Source organism: Delphinapterus leucas, chromosome 3 (assembly GCF_059928025.1).
Source record: "Delphinapterus leucas isolate spDelLeu-1000000601 "Yukka" chromosome 3, BTC_Dleu_Yukka2, whole genome shotgun sequence".
NCBI classification, from domain to species: Eukaryota; Metazoa; Chordata; class Mammalia; order Artiodactyla; family Monodontidae; genus Delphinapterus; species Delphinapterus leucas.
In genome coordinates, this window is record NC_143131.1 from 1791613 (window position 1) to 1806551 (window position 14939).

A 14939-nucleotide genomic window follows, 5' to 3' on the forward strand; every position below is an offset into this window, starting at 1 on the left:
ATTACTGCAAGCTTCCCAGTGTTGGTTTCTAGCCATTTCTGGCTCTCCTCTGAGGTCCAGCCATCACTCTCCATCCTTGCCCTGAGGTTCCACAAGGTAGCCTTAAAACAAATGCCCCCTTAGCTGTGTAAGCTAGCAGAACTGAGCCCTGTTGTCTGCCACCAAAGCCCTGATGTCTAGGGAAGCAGGACAGCTATTTTTGTCGTACGCCAGGCGGGGAACAGCGCTTTAGGCATCAGCCCGGAAAAACCCGCTCAGTCATTCGAAAAGGACCTGGTTTCACATGGATCAGGGCAATTCTGAAGCCAAGCTGCCTGGGTTCATACTAGCTCCAGGACCACCTGTGCGACCTCGGGCAGGTTGACTTCCCACCCCTCACCTGTAGAATGAGGGCTGCAGAGAAGGGCTCACACCACAGGCCTGAGACCGTGGGCCTGAGAGGCCTGCTGACAGGTCGGCCCTCGGCTGGCATCTGGGACCTGGATTTGGGAGGGTTCCCTCCACCATCAACTGGTAAGAGTGGATCACTGCGACCAAACCCTGCCAACAGCTTGGACACCTGCCTTCCTCTGGGAGTTTGGAATTTGGGTCTGTGCCAGGCAGAGGGTGCCTGTGTGACCGGCCCTCTGCAGAAACCCCGGACGCTGTTTCTGAAGAGCGTCCGCATGGCCGTGTGACCCCTGGGAGGGAACTGGAAGCTGCACCTGGTCTCCCCCCGTTGCCCATGTGCCTGTCCCTTTACTAACCTTGCCTTGTATCCTTTCTATACGACGAGTCTCAGCTGTGAGTACAACCATGTGCTGAGTCCTGAGCAAGTGTGGGGTGGCCTTGGGGACTCGGAGCCCAAGGGTAAGAACAGTGCTCAGGGCACAGCACTAGGGTCAGGATGACGTGAGTGACATGCGTAAGGCGCGCAAAGGCCGAGTCATATTAACTTTATGGAAAATGGGTCTAAGTTTGCAGTAAAAATTGAGATAATCTATTTAAAAATGTAAAGAGTACGGAATGACACACATAAAAAGCAGCACTGTTGCTTTTAAATTGAGGTGTTTTAATTATATGTCATTGCTTATAAACACACACAAGGGTATCAACTGGAAATAAGAAACACTTTTTCCCCTTTGGCGGGAAAGAGCTTCAAAACACCACAAAACCTTGACGGTGTCGCTACCTTCCTTTCTCATCTATTAGGCAGTCCTATCCACTACCTGACAACTTCTAACTGTAATTTTAGGAGAGAGAACAATAATTTGAGGAGAAAAAAGAGTTTATTTAGGGAGTGATGAAAACAGACAAAAAAACGACTTACAGTAAGGATGAATATTATATTTCACATTCTTAGAAACCATTTTTCCCTAAAGCTATGGGGTTACCCTGTTCCGCTGAATAAAATATTGACGGCTTAAAACACGCTTCTGAGAGACTGAGTCCTTAGCCGCCGAGGGGGACGGAGAGTCTCCTGAGGCCTCGCCATCCTGCTCGGAGGGTGCTGGGAGTGGAAGGCCGCTGCTGAGAGGTGGCTGTGCATGCGTGGCCACAACACAGGGAGCGCTGGCAGAAGGAAAGCATCGGATAACCCAGAACACACAACAGTCTGACGCTGAGCCATTCACCCCCGTCTTACTTTTCCAGTATGGCTCTCTCTACGCTCTTAAACTTTTTCAGCTCGACCAGTAGTTCCCAATATCTGAGATACAGCCACATAAGCCTCCCGTTTCGGCGCTTGTTGGTGTTCCAGATGTCACCACAGTATGTGTCGTGCTTGAATATGTCGGTCAGGCCAGCTGCCATCTCTAGGTCAGCAGCAACTGGGTCGGTGGACGCTCGGCCCAGCAGGCTCTTCTCGATCTCCAGCCGCTTGTGGCGAGGGAGAAGCAGACTGCAGTAGACGCTCTGTCTTTCTGTCAGAGCGTCCTCGAAGTCTCTCAGCAGAAGCCTGGCCCTCCGCTGCCACTCCTCCTCCTTGCCCAGGTAGCTCAGGTACGCGCTCCGCAAGGGCTGCCCCTTCTCCTGCAGGGCCCGAGCCCGCTCCTGTTCCAGAAGCTTCTTCTCTTCTACCATCTTGCGCCCCTGAGAGATGAGGGCTTCTCGGTAGCTAGTCGTTCTGTTTTGTTCCTTTTCAAGTTCCAGGGACAACTGTGCCACGGCCCGCCGACTTTCTGAGATCGTGGCACGGTACTTGGCTTCGAGGTCCCGCTGGAAGGCAGCTGTTCTCTGATGGTATGCTTCCCTCTCTTTTTCTATCTCTTTTCGGGACTCCCTAGACCAAATCCAACCTGACACAAAGAAAGTGGAGGAGGAAAACACACATGATGAAAAGTCAAAGCTCAAGTTCTATAATATTTATTTACAGAAAACATAAAGCAGCTAAGGATGGCACTTCAATAAAATCTTAAGTCCCAAGAGGTACAAAAAAGACAACATTTTGAATGAAGCTATACAACTGCAAAGTTCTTATCTTAAAATCAGGTGAGGGCTCCCCAAAGACAAGCACAAGGCTGCAGAGACCCCTTTCAGCCTCCTCCTAATGTCTGATGGCTGAGAAGAGCCACCGCTGCCTTCCTTTGTTCCCAAGCCTACCACCCTGTGCCTACTCTGGCTACGGTGCCCCAGCATACTATTGGCAAGGGTTAGAAGTGAGTATGGGTGAGTGTGCTTCAGAGTGTTGGCTAGGCTATTAAGAACCGAGTAAAGTTCAAAGCGTGTTCAGCTTTGCCTGGTCATCACTAGTAAGCAGCTGAAGCCCAACGTGTTTGCTTCTGTTCTGATAGGGGGTCATGTAAATAAGGACTCGGAAGTTCAGCCTTAAGACGAGGCTCCACCGTAATCTAACAAACATGGGACAGAAGGGTGCAGGTAACTGGGGTGGGTAATGCCCCGCTCTGCCCCACAAAGTGAGAAGCCACCAGGCCTCTGGCCTCTGCTGCACGGAGAAGTCCAAGGACAGAGAAAGGGAGTCTGATGACCACAAAGCCTGCGGCCAGCAGGTGCCTGGGTCTGGGTGTCGTCACCAATCCTTCCCCGTCCCGCCAATAAGAGGCCGGTGTGTCCCGATAACAAGATAAACGTCAGCGCGCGGCTTTCACTGCTACTGGACCTCCACCGCGTTCTGTACCGGCGTTCCTGCTCAGTAACTTCATAAACGTTGGGGCAGCTACGCTGAGTCCTCGTTTCTCACATTGGTAACCTGTCCAGCCTGTACGTGCAAAACGCAGCACAGATCTGAGTCCTCTGGAAAACAGAAGGATTGCCCAACAAGCCTAAGTGGCAAAGTTACCAAGAGCAGCAGCTTAAAGTGTCACTTATGCCCAGCTCTCCAAACACAGCCAAGGCGGCGCACGCGTTTCTCTCCTGCCTTCTCTAACTCTCTACGGCGTCCGTCCCCCTTCCGGTTCTCTTGCTGCTCTCTGGTCCCTTCCCATCAACACCCGAGGTGCTGTCCTTGCTTGCTGTGTGGCCTTTCCCCAGGTCCCAGGCAAGCCCATCTAGTCCACAACGTCAGCCGTCACCTCGCGAGGACAGCATTCCCGCGCACCTGAGAGCCTCTTCACTTGCGGTGCTGCTGCCCCGATTCTACAACCAGGAGACCAAACTCGTCCTCCCGCAACTAAAGCAGCCCCTAATCCTATCCCAGCTGACAATTCCAACTCCAACGCACATGCCGTCTTTGTCTCCTCCTTGGGGCTGACCAGGAAAGAAGGGGCCATAGTATGACTCAACACGCCCTGGAGGCAGGCAAAAGGTATGCGTGGAGAACAGAGGAGAGAAGGACTAATTCAGTTTTGGGTGAATGTGGACAAAGTGTGGAAGGCCAGTAGGAGTTGGCAGGAAAGGTCCCTCTAGGCAGAATGAACAGGTACAGGAGAGCTTCCAGGAGCTGCTGTCCAGGCACAGGGCTTATGCCAAGGAGACGCTGGAGCAGACGCTGGGAAAGTCAGACTCCGCTCAGGAAGCAGACTGACCTGATCTGACAGCGCCCTGGCTGTGATGAGAAGATGAGGGGGCATGGGCGGAGGGGGCAGACAGGAGGCCAGAAGCAGAGCGCCAGTCCTGCTATAATAACCCAAAGTGCAACGCTGCTCACACAGAGCCAGGGAGGCCGATACACACCCAGGCACAGAACACCCATCAGACCACAGAACACCTCTCATCAGGAAGGCCTCCTGGAAGAGGTGGCAGAGGGACGTGGAGACAGGCTGGGTGAGGAGGTGGCCAGGGAGGTACGGAGACCAGAGTGTGCAGGCTGGTGGACCGGACGTCTGGACACCCAGCTCTGGTCCGTTCGGGGAGTCCCGCCTCATGACTCTGCACAGACACAACTTTTTCGAGCCTCGGTCTCAGAAGACTTGTAAAAGCGCTGGGGCTCCTGCTTTTGGGAAAATGGAATAGAAATACTCTCTCCTATTCTCCCTGCTAAGAACAACAAAAAACCTGGACGTCGTATGTAAAACTAACACAAGACGACCCAGAAATGCGGAGAGCGGCCGGCAGACTGTTGAGGGACCTTGACACCCAAGGAACACCATGCTGGTGAGTCCCTGGGGGCTTCATTTTGCCTTGTAGATCCCAGATTTAAAGCTGAAATGCCAATGATGCAGATTTCCTTTCAAAGCCCCAACAAAAGTCTGCTCTCTCTGGCCAAACAACTAGCAAAGGGGCTTAGCAAGACAGAAAACTTTTAAACAATAACCATTCTGCCCCTGCTACGTAGCACAGAAGACACTGTGACCCACCTCCATCCATGTGGGCAAAGCCTGAGGGGCACTGATGGTGGCAGAGGAAGCCATGTGGGGATTCTCCCGTGTGGAAGCACCAGCAGATCGCAGGCGAGCTGGACCTCCCACTCTTGCCCAGCGGTAACAGGGGGCCCTTCTTTGGTGTCAACGGGCTGGAGGACGAGTGGGGAGCCTGGACGTCCACTCCCACCTGGGAGTGAGGAGGCAGTGCTACCTCTCCCTGTCCAAGAAGCCAGCCTAAGAAGATATGAATAAAGAACAGCCTCATAATACCGCCAATGCCCAGGTTTCAGTTGGGAATCTCTCCTCATAACAAGAATCAGGAAGATCTCAAGGTGACTTAAAAGGTAATAAGTTGATGCCAGTACCAAGATGACAGAGATGTGAGTGTCATCTGACAGTTTAAGGCAGCCATCGTAACATAAAGTCTACGCAAAGATACAGAAAGTCTCAGCAGAGAAATAGGAAATACTTAAGAAAGCAAATGGAACTTCTGAAACTGACAAAGGCAGGAACTGAAATAAAAAACATAATGTGAAACAGGTGTGGAGAAGAGGACCCCACCAAGATACTCAGTACAGCTCCTGCGAACACGGACATGAAGATGCGAACAAAATACTAGCAAATCCAGTTCTGCAAATATATAAAAAGAATGACACGGCATGACCAAGTGGGGAGTACTTCAAAAATGTAAGACTGGTTCAACATTCAAACACCCATCGCTGTAATCCAACAAATTAGCAGCCTAAAGGAGAAAAGCTACATGATCATATTGACTGATACAGAAACACAACACCCATTCATGATAGCAACTCAGAAAAATGGGAACAGAGGGGACCTTCCTTGTCTTGATACTCTATGAAAGCCACAGCTAACATATACTTAGTGGTGAAAAGACTGAATGCTTTTCCTCCAAGATCAGGAACTACCCAACGAAGTCCCAGAATTCCTGGCCAGTGAGAGAAGGCAAGAAAAGGAAATAGAGGCCAACAGACTGGAAAGGAAGAGACAAAACCTGTCTCGTACCTCACAGAAAAATGAACTCAAACTGGATCATGGACTGTCATGTAAAATGTAGAATTAAAACTGTAGGAAAAAACACAGGAGAGAATCTCTAGGATCAAGGGCCAGGCAAAGAGTTTTCAGACATGGTATGAAAGCATGACCCATAAAAGGAGAAACTGGTGAGACGGACTTCATCAAAATTAGAGCTTTTGCTCCATGAAAGACTCCAGTAAGAGTCTACAGACTGGGAGAAGATATTTGCAAACAAGACAGCCAACAAAGTACTAGAATCTAGAACACAGTAAAAACTCTCAAAACTCGGGAATTCCCTGGTGGTCCAGTGCTTAGGACTCCACGTTTTCACTGCCAGGGCAAGGGTTCAATCCCTGGTCAAGGAACTAAGATCCCACAAGCTGCGTGGTGACAACAAAACAAAACAAAACGCAAAACAAAACAAAAACCTCTCAAAACTCAACATTAAAAAAACAATCCAATTAGGAAATAGATTGAATCTGAAAGACAGGATTCAAGGAAGCGGATACACCGATGGCAGATAAGTATATGAAAAGATGCCCAACATCATTAGCCCTTATGGAAGTGCAAATTAAAACCAAAATGGGGTTATCACTATACACCTGCAAGAACAAGCAAAATAAAAACAATAGTGATCACACCAAATGCTGTTGAGGACGCCAAGAACCTGGATCCCTCATACACTGCTGGCCAGAAAGCAAAACGGTACAGCCACTCTTTTACCTTCTTCGAAAACTGAACATCAACTCCCAAGGAGGCTGACAAGAGTAGGTAGTTTCTATTATTCAATGATCTGCAGTGTCTGCGTCTTAGTGAAAGATCCAACTGCAGCCCTAAGGGCTGCTATTTAGAAACTCATTAGCCTGCCATCTTGAAAACCCCTACTGAACCCTCAGAAAGGCTGCCTGCTGCCTATGGCTAGGGCAATGAACTTGGCGAGTGAAGTGGAAGGCTTAAAATTACACTGACTAAGCCAAAGCAATCTTGAGGGAAAAAAACGGAGCTGGAGGAATCAGACTCTCTGACTTCAGGCTATACTACAAAGCTACAGTAATCAAGACAATATGGTACTGGCACAAAAACAGAAATACAGACCAATGGAACAGGATAGAAAGCCCAAAGATCAACCCACGCACCTATGGTCAACTAATCAATGACAAAGGAGGCAAGGATATACAGTGGAGAAAAGACAGTCTCTTCAATAAGTGGTGCTGGGAAAACTGGACAGCTACATATAAAAGAATGAAATTAGAACACTCCCTAACACCATACACAAAAATAAACTCAAAATAAATTAAAGACCTAAATGTAAGACTGGACACTATAAAACTCTTAGAGGAAAACATAGGCAGAACACTCTTTGACATAAATCACAGCAAGATCTTTTTTTTTTTTTTTTTTTGCGGTATGTGGGCCTCTCACTGTTGTGGCCTCTCCCGTTGCGGAGCACAGGCTCCGGACGCGCAGGCTCAGCGGCCATGGCTCACGGTCCTAGCCACTCCGCGGCATGTGGGATCTTCCCGGACCGGGGCACGAACCCATGTACCCTGCATCAACAGGCGGACTCTCAACCACTGCGCCACCAGGGAAGCCCCAAGATCTTTTTTGACCCACCTCCTAGAGTAATGGAAATAAAAACAAAAATAAACAAATGGGACCTAATGAAACTTAAAAGCTTTTGCACAGCAAAGCAAACCATAAACAAGATGAAAAGACAACCCTCAGAATGGGAGAAAATATTTGCAAATGAGTTAACAGACAAAGGACTAATCTCCAAAATATATAAACAGCTCATGCAGCTCAATATTAAAAAAACAAACAACCCAATCAAAAAATGGGCAAAAGACCTAAACAGACATTTCTCCAAAGAAGACATACAGGTGGCCAAGAGGCACATGAAAAGCTGCTCAACATCACTAATTATTAGAGAAATGCAAATCAAAACTACAATGAGGTATCACCTCACACCAGTTAGAATGGGCATCATCAGAAAATCTACAAACAACAAATGCTGGAGAGGGTGTGGAGAAAAGGGAACCCTCCTGCACTGTTGGTGGGAATGTAAACTGATACAGCCACTATGGAGAACAGTATGGAGGTTCCCTGAAAAACTAAAAACAGAATTACCATATGACCCAGCAATCCCACTACTGGGCATATACCCAGAGAAAACCATAATTCAGAAAGACACATGCACCCCAATGTTCACTGCAGCACTATTTACAATAGCCAGGACATGGAAGCAACCTAAATGCCCACCAACAGACGAATGGATAAAGAAGATGTGGCACATATATACAATGGCATATTACTCGCCATAAAAAGGAACGAAACTGGGTCATTTGTAGAGACATGGATGGACCTAGAGACTGTCAAACACAGTAAAGTAAGTCAGAGAAACAAATATCATATATTAACACATATATGTGGAATCTAGAAAAATGGTACAGATGAACTGGTTTGCAGGGCAGAAATAGAGACACAGATGTAGAGGACAAACGTATGGATCAAGGGGGGACAGCAGGGGTGGGGGAATGAACTGGGAGACTGGGATGGACATGTATACACTAATATGTATAAAATAGATAGCTAATAAGAACCTGCTGTATAAAAAATAAAATAAAATTCAAAAAAAAAATATTACACTGACTGACGTATTAATTAATTAGTGTTGAGGCTGGGAGAGGCCCTGAGGTGACTTTCATTTTCCGTTTGTTTTTTCAGACTCATCTCTGGCTTCTACAGCTGTTCATAGTAATTTTTATTCTTGAAGTTCCTGCTTTCTTATACTTTTGAAATGATGCTTTTTGTCCCTGAGAAGGGTTGGGGAATATTGTATTTTCTTCTTTTTGGTTATCTTGCTTAGGTAATGCGATCAGAGAAAACTTTTAACTTTGCTTTCTTGTAAGGATTCTCCAAAACTGTGTTATTACAAGATTAAGAAATTATATCGAACATATGGGTGTTAAGTAGCCCCCTAGCACAGCCTAAAAGTAAAGGCAGAAAAATGAAGTTGATAAATGCTACTCTTGTCAGCCTCCACTTTCTCTACTCAAACCTGCTAACCTAAGAAATCCAGGCACATAAGGCCACTCCATAAAAAGTACCACTGCCTGCTCACTTTGGCAGCACATATACTTATAAAAAACAAAAAACTGGAAAAACACACAGAAGACTAGCACAGCCCCTGCTGGAGGATGACACACAAATTCATGACGTGTTCCATATAATTTAAAAATAAAAGCACCCCTGCAACAGGGCGCAGCTGTTTTCCCGTTTCTCATACTCTTAAGTGCCTACCCAGAACCATGGGATATGTTGTAGGGAAGCACAACATGCCACCCTTAAATGGGCCCCTTGGGCCTTACTAAGGTTCTCAAGGGGCAAGGGAACCACCCTCGTCACCAAATGATTCTAACCGGAAGCGGAAGGTAACAGATTAAATCTGGAGCTGCAATAGAAGCCTTAGTAGGAGTGCGGAATATCAAGGTTCTAGGCTTGGCCGGAAATATCCAACTGGTGGCTATTAAATTAAGACCTGGATGGGAATATCCCTGTAAACAGCAGTAACCAAAATGGGGGGCCACTGGTCTGACTAACCACAGCTGACATTTGGGGCCTGATAGGAGTTTGGGGGGGAGGCCTTCTCCTCTCCTAAGCTAAATGAGGGAAGGTAAAACCTTGCCACATAGGTGAATGGGTGTGTCAGTCATTTGATATCATTGAGGTGGCTACTCAATTCTTAGGGGGAAAAAAACTTGTTTCTTCTGGCCTTAAGAGAACAAAGTCATCCTAGGAGGTATTTGCCTATGCCTTTAAGATGCAAATGTCTACCTAATCTTCTCCAGGAACCCTAATCTCCAGCATCCTTTTAAAATGCAAATTTCGGGCTTCCCAGGTGGTGCAGCGGTTAAGAATCCACCTGCCAATGCAGAGGACCCGTGCTGCAACTCCTGAAGCCCGCGCTCCACAAGAGAAGCCACCACGATGAGAAGCAGGCACACCACAATGAAGAGTAGCCCCCGCTCGCCGCCAACTAGAGAAAGCCCGCACGCAGCAACGAAGACCCCATGCAGCCAAAAATAAATAAATTAAATTAAATTAAAAAAAAATTTGGGTTAAAAAAATAAAAAATAAAATAAAATGCAAATTTCAAAAACGGGGTAGGTAATTTGGAACTTGACTTGTCAAGGACGAAAAGAAATCCTAAGTGTCTTTTCTGTAAACATTAGAAAAAAGGGTTTAGCCATCTAGACAGGTGACCTTGATTTGCTCCATCTGCCAGAAGCCCAATTTGAATCCAACCCCTTGTAACTGATGGGTTTTACCTTGTTGTACCTGACTCAGGGCTGAAATTTTCAAATGAGAACTATAAGGTCTCTGTGTTTGGTTGTGTGTTTGTATGTATCTATGTGTGTATCTGAGTGTGTTGTAGATGTATAGTATTACCAAAATTAATTTGTAAAGAAGCTCTACTTCATTGACTTAAAAAAATTAAGTGCTTATATAAATACTCAGGAATATAAAACTGGCCAGAATGAATTTCAGGTTCACGCAATCCAGGAAATATTCAACATTAAATTAATATCTGGAATTGAAGGAGGCTTAAACTTGTTGATTTAATACAGATATGTCTTTAGAGTCATCAATGTTAAGTATAGTACTTCTGCTGTACCTAGGTTTACTAGAGGTCAAATAAGACCTTATTATATGTTGCAAATCTGTCAGCAAGAAAAGTAATTTGAAGTGGGAAAAAAAAAAACTTTTAAGGAAAAATGTATGTTTTCAGTAAAAGAAGGTGTAAAGAGTGAGAAAAAAAATACTGGAAAAAAGAGTTGTACATGATCTTGGGACTTCCCTGGTGTTCCAGTGGTTAGGACTCCGAGCTCCCAATGCAGGGGGCCTGGGTTCGATCCCTGGTCGGGGAACTAGGATCCCACATACTGCAACTAAGCCCACATGCCGCAACTAAGCCTGCGCGCCTCAACTACTGAGCCCACGCTCTAGAGCCCGCGTGCCACAACAAGGGTCCAGTGCAGCCAAAATAAATAAATAACTAATAAATAACAAGAGTTGTACATGATCAAGATTCTCTAAGATTGGATTAAACTTAGTTGGGTAAACGGCTTTTGTTGGGAGTGGGCTGGGGCAAGACGGGATTTGGTTTCTCCCTGCAAAGTTTTCTTGAATGACTGCTTTTAATAACATGAGTTACTTCGCCTTAAAGGGATCTGTATTTGCTTTCAAGATCTGTTTTAACTTTGGTTAAGAAATAAGTATTGTCTCAGTGACCTACGATCTTATTTGACCAAGTCTTTTAAAACGTTTTGACAAACTTCCCAATATCAAATTTTAATTAAAGTTCTTTGGATTTCCAGCTAACTTTGGGATTCTTTAGAGGGTCCCTGAGGTAGCTCAAAGAAAAATATTTAACCAGGATTATTTCGTTTGTTAAATTAAATGTAATCAGATGGTTAGCCACGCCTTTTAAGTCTTTTGTCATTTATAGTTATTGTTGTACTCTGATGCTGTTAACAAAAAAGTGCTTCATCACCAAGAAGATTCATGGGAAGGCTAAGGAAACAGTTACAACACTTCCACATCAAGACAATGGCTATGCAAGGATTCCAGCCCATACCGACTTAAAACAAGGAGCTGTCCTGCTCCTGGGGCCCCTAGATCAGGCATCCTAGAGATTTTTACTCCCTGACAGGCGGGGTCGATGCCCCTACTCAGTCTCAAAGCAACTTCAGAAGATGGACCATCGCCCCTCTGCTTCCCACAAAAATATGGGAGTAAAATCTCCGACGGGGGGAATGAAACAGGAGGGAAGCGGGCAGGGCACAACCTTTAAAAGAATGACACAGCCATAGGGCATGACAAAAACTGGTTAGAACCAACTAGGTCCAAGAGTGCAGACGAGTTGACTTTCAGTAGACCTTGAGCCTCATTATACGCTCATTGTAATACATAGCGTATGCTAAATGACACACTCACCAGTGCTAGGACAGTTCTGAGGCCAACCATAAAAGGTCAAAACTAGGCTGTGGCCCAGTTCCTGGAAATCCCCACCCCTTCCCCAAAATAATTGGAATAACCCTCCCCCTCATTAGCCTATGAAATTACCCAGCCCATAAAAACTAACCACTCCATATTTCGGGGCCTCTCTCGCCTTCTGAGATGGCCCATAATCTGTCTGTGGAGTGTGTTTCTCTCTAAATAAATCCACTTCCTACCTATCAAAAAAAGAAATAACATGTCTCTTTGGCATAGGGATTATTTTCAACTGGTTATTTTCTAAGAAACAGCAGACATGGGAGAAACTTTGAAAACCAAGTAGGAGTTACCCTTTTGTAAGAAACACTTACATTTATAAGGGAGTTCTGCATTTGTAAGGGTGTCTCCCTGGCTGTACCAGGAAGAGGTTGACCAAATTTCTGGAAACTCTTATCATAGGAAAAGCCTAGAGCTTAAATCTGCATAACAACCTTACCCTTGATTATTGCACTTTTCCTAGTCTCCTCTGGTAACTAACTCTCCCCAACCTCAACATCCTCTTTTGTCTTAAGCTTGGGATGGTATTTAAGGTGAGGGATTATGCCATTCTGGTAAGTTACTCAATTTTCCTGAGTCTCTCCTATGGATACATGTTAAAAACTTGTTTGATTTTCTCCTGTTAATCTGTCTCATATCAATTTAATTCTTAGACCAGCCAGGAGAACTTAAAAGGGTGGAGGAAAGTTTATTCTTCTGCGACAGTGACAAAACATAAAACCAACCCCTAAACATCAGGAAATTCATCATGTAGTAGGCATATAAGCTAAGAGCTGGAATAATTACAATTGATTGGTGACTGGTAATTTCCCCAAAGAGGTACAAAGTCGATTCAAAGTAGAGAGAATTTCTGGCCAGCCTGAGCAGAGGTTTCATGGATGAAGCCTCCCAAAGACTGATTTCCTAAACATTACACAGACATACAAAACCAGTTTCCTTTTATGCCGGTTCTATTCTTCCTCATCAGTGCCTATGAGGGCAAATGAAGCAAGGGAGCCCCCCTCAGAGCAGTACAGCCTTGAAGGGAGCTAACAGTTACTGAACTCACTCCACACAAAATGCCTCTAAATATCTTGTCTTATTTAACCCTCACTTGCATTGAGGCAGTTATGATGGTCAGAGAAACTGAGGCTCAGAGGGTAAATAATTTGCGCAGAATGTACCACATGAGAAAAAACTAGGGTGTACACATGCATCTCTGTAAACAAAGACTGCTGCCCGCCATTTATGATTAAGTCATTAGCCACAGTCACTGACCTACAAGTTCACCCGGAAAGGGATTCAGGGTGAATGCACTCTGTGTTTTGGATACATGGGACCCTACAGCGTTAAGATACATGACTAAGAAAGAATTGCAGTGGCCCCAAATTCCTGCATCTTCCCATACATAGGTAAGCACTAAAGTCACTAACTTGACACACCTGGGTTTCTGTGACAAGTACTAATCTTTTACCGAGACGTATGCTGGACCACATGTATTTCCTGGCTCCTCCCCTGCCTCTTCAGAGCAGTTCCTAACTGCTATCTGAGAGACTGTATCCTGGGCTACAGTCTTCATAGCTCTCACATTGTACATTTTTTTTTACAGTCAACATCTGTCAGGTTCCAAAGCCCAAGATCTTAGAGCGCCACACTTTCAGCCCAGAAAACACACATTAGGAAAACCATGACTTACGAAAAGCAGCCAGTCCCAGCATTGGAACCAACAGGGCATAATTCCATCTGCTTCCATCACCCCCATCAGCCCTGGAACTGGGCCGGATATTCCAATTTGGGGGGTCATTTAAGTTATTCATGGAGATACACCTTGAAGTAAATAATAAAACCATTAAACACACACAAAAAACAAAATACATTGGTCACAATTATATCACCTACATGGCTCATGTGAGACTTTTTTTCTTTCAAAAAATTTTGTTCAGATCTAGGTATGCGCTGCACAGCACTGAGCCTTATGGGATTAAAAGAAAAAAACAAGACCTCAGATAAAAGCAACTCACAAATCGTGGGGGAGAAGATGTGTCTCAAATAACTGAAATACAAATAGGACGAAGCAAATATAGTCAAAACAAACTTAATTCAACTTCAAAGACTCTTAACAGGCTTTTCAATAAATACTTGTTCAACACCTAAAGATATAAAATTCTAACTGGCAATAAAGCAATGACATACACACAAAAAGGCTCAGTACTTAAGGAGCTTGTGGCGAGCACAGAAAAAAAAGAGATCTCAAGTAGTGAAGCTCGTAACCCTCATAGGGGAGGTCTGGGAGCAGCATTCCCTTCCCCCCAACCCGGTAAACCAGGGAGCACCAATCCCCGGGCCGTGGACCGATACTGGTCCGCGGCTTGTTAGGAACCGGGCCGCACAGCAGGAGGCGAGAGGCGGGAAAGTGAACGAAGCTTCACCTGCCGCTCCGCATCCCCCCCGCCCCATCGCTCGCATTTACTGCCTGAACCATCCCCTCCCCCCACCCCGTGGAAAAATAATCTTCCACGAAACCGGTTCCTGGTGCCAAAAAGGCTGGGGACCGCTGCCGTAAACGACAGGGTCCGCGCGCCCCCAGCCCCACCCCACAGGGTTCATGCCCGCCCGATCCCATAAATTACAAGGCCTGCGCCCCCCACCCCGACACCGTAAACTATATTATGGAGTTCGCGCCCCCCAGACCTCATGAACTGGAGGGTCCGCGCCCCCACCCCCCGGTAACCTACAGGGTCCGCCTCCCGGAACGCGCAGTCCTAATAAAGCAGCGGAACCCGACACGGACCCGCGGGACCCCTAAACGTCGGGAACTCCCTCTCTGTCCCCGAGAGAAAGCGGGGCGAACACCACGTTACCTGCGAGCACCGGTTCATCTCCCAAAACTGCCGTAAACTCGAGAAAATTCGAACACCGTCTGGACCGAAGGAGAAATCAGGCGAACCCGTGAAGACCCCCGACCCCAGACCCCAACCTACCTCCGGCACGGAGGTCTCGGCCCCTGTGCCCTGAGCGCCGCCGTCCGCTCGTCCCTCTGCGCAGGCGCCGCGTTGCCCCGTCGACCCCCCAGCGCTGCGATGTGCGCAGGCGCGGCGTCCCGCCCCGCCACCTTCGGCCCCGAGCGCGGCG

The 14939-nt window shown here is 46.6% G+C and overlaps 1 protein-coding gene and 1 pseudogene across 3 annotated transcripts; one reads left to right on the plus strand and one right to left on the minus strand.

Moving 5' to 3' along the window:
- Positions 1 to 1249: 1249 nt before the first annotated feature.
- On the minus strand, positions 1250 to 14892 carry CCDC127 (coiled-coil domain containing 127). Of its 3 annotated transcripts, none has more exons than XM_022581285.2 (4): positions 14789 to 14892; positions 13504 to 13634; positions 4734 to 4973; positions 1250 to 2276 (listed from the first exon to the last, which is right to left on the minus strand). In XM_022581285.2, exons 2-4 carry the CDS (start codon positions 13622 to 13624, stop codon positions 1621 to 1623), a joined length of 1017 nt encoding a protein of 338 aa, XP_022436993.1. In that variant the 5' UTR covers positions 13625 to 13634; positions 14789 to 14892; the 3' UTR covers positions 1250 to 1620. The 3 variants fall into 3 exon arrangements, with proteins under 3 accessions (XP_022436993.1, XP_022436994.1, XP_022436995.2); XM_022581286.2 differs by lacking the exon at positions 14789 to 14892 and adding an exon at positions 14669 to 14777; XM_022581287.2 differs by lacking the exons at positions 4734 to 4973; positions 14789 to 14892 and having other exon boundaries at positions 13504 to 14251.
- On the plus strand, positions 8907 to 9006 carry LOC115802653 (U6 spliceosomal RNA; annotated as a pseudogene).
- Positions 14893 to 14939: the final 47 nt, after the last annotated feature.

Excerpts from the sequence above, each read along its gene's own strand:
- CCDC127 (XM_022581285.2), bottom strand. The coding sequence starts at position 13,624 with ATGAATAACTTAAATGACCCCCCAAATTGGAATATCCGGCCCAGTTCC. Across the intron at positions 4,974-13,503 it reads GCTGGGACTGGCTGCTTTTC|GCTGGCTTCTTGGACAGGGA; the intron begins GTAAGTCATGGT and ends ATATCTTCTTAG. Across the intron at positions 2,277-4,733 it reads CTTTGCCCACATGGATGGAG|GTTGGATTTGGTCTAGGGAG; the intron begins GTGGGTCACAGT and ends TCTTTGTGTCAG.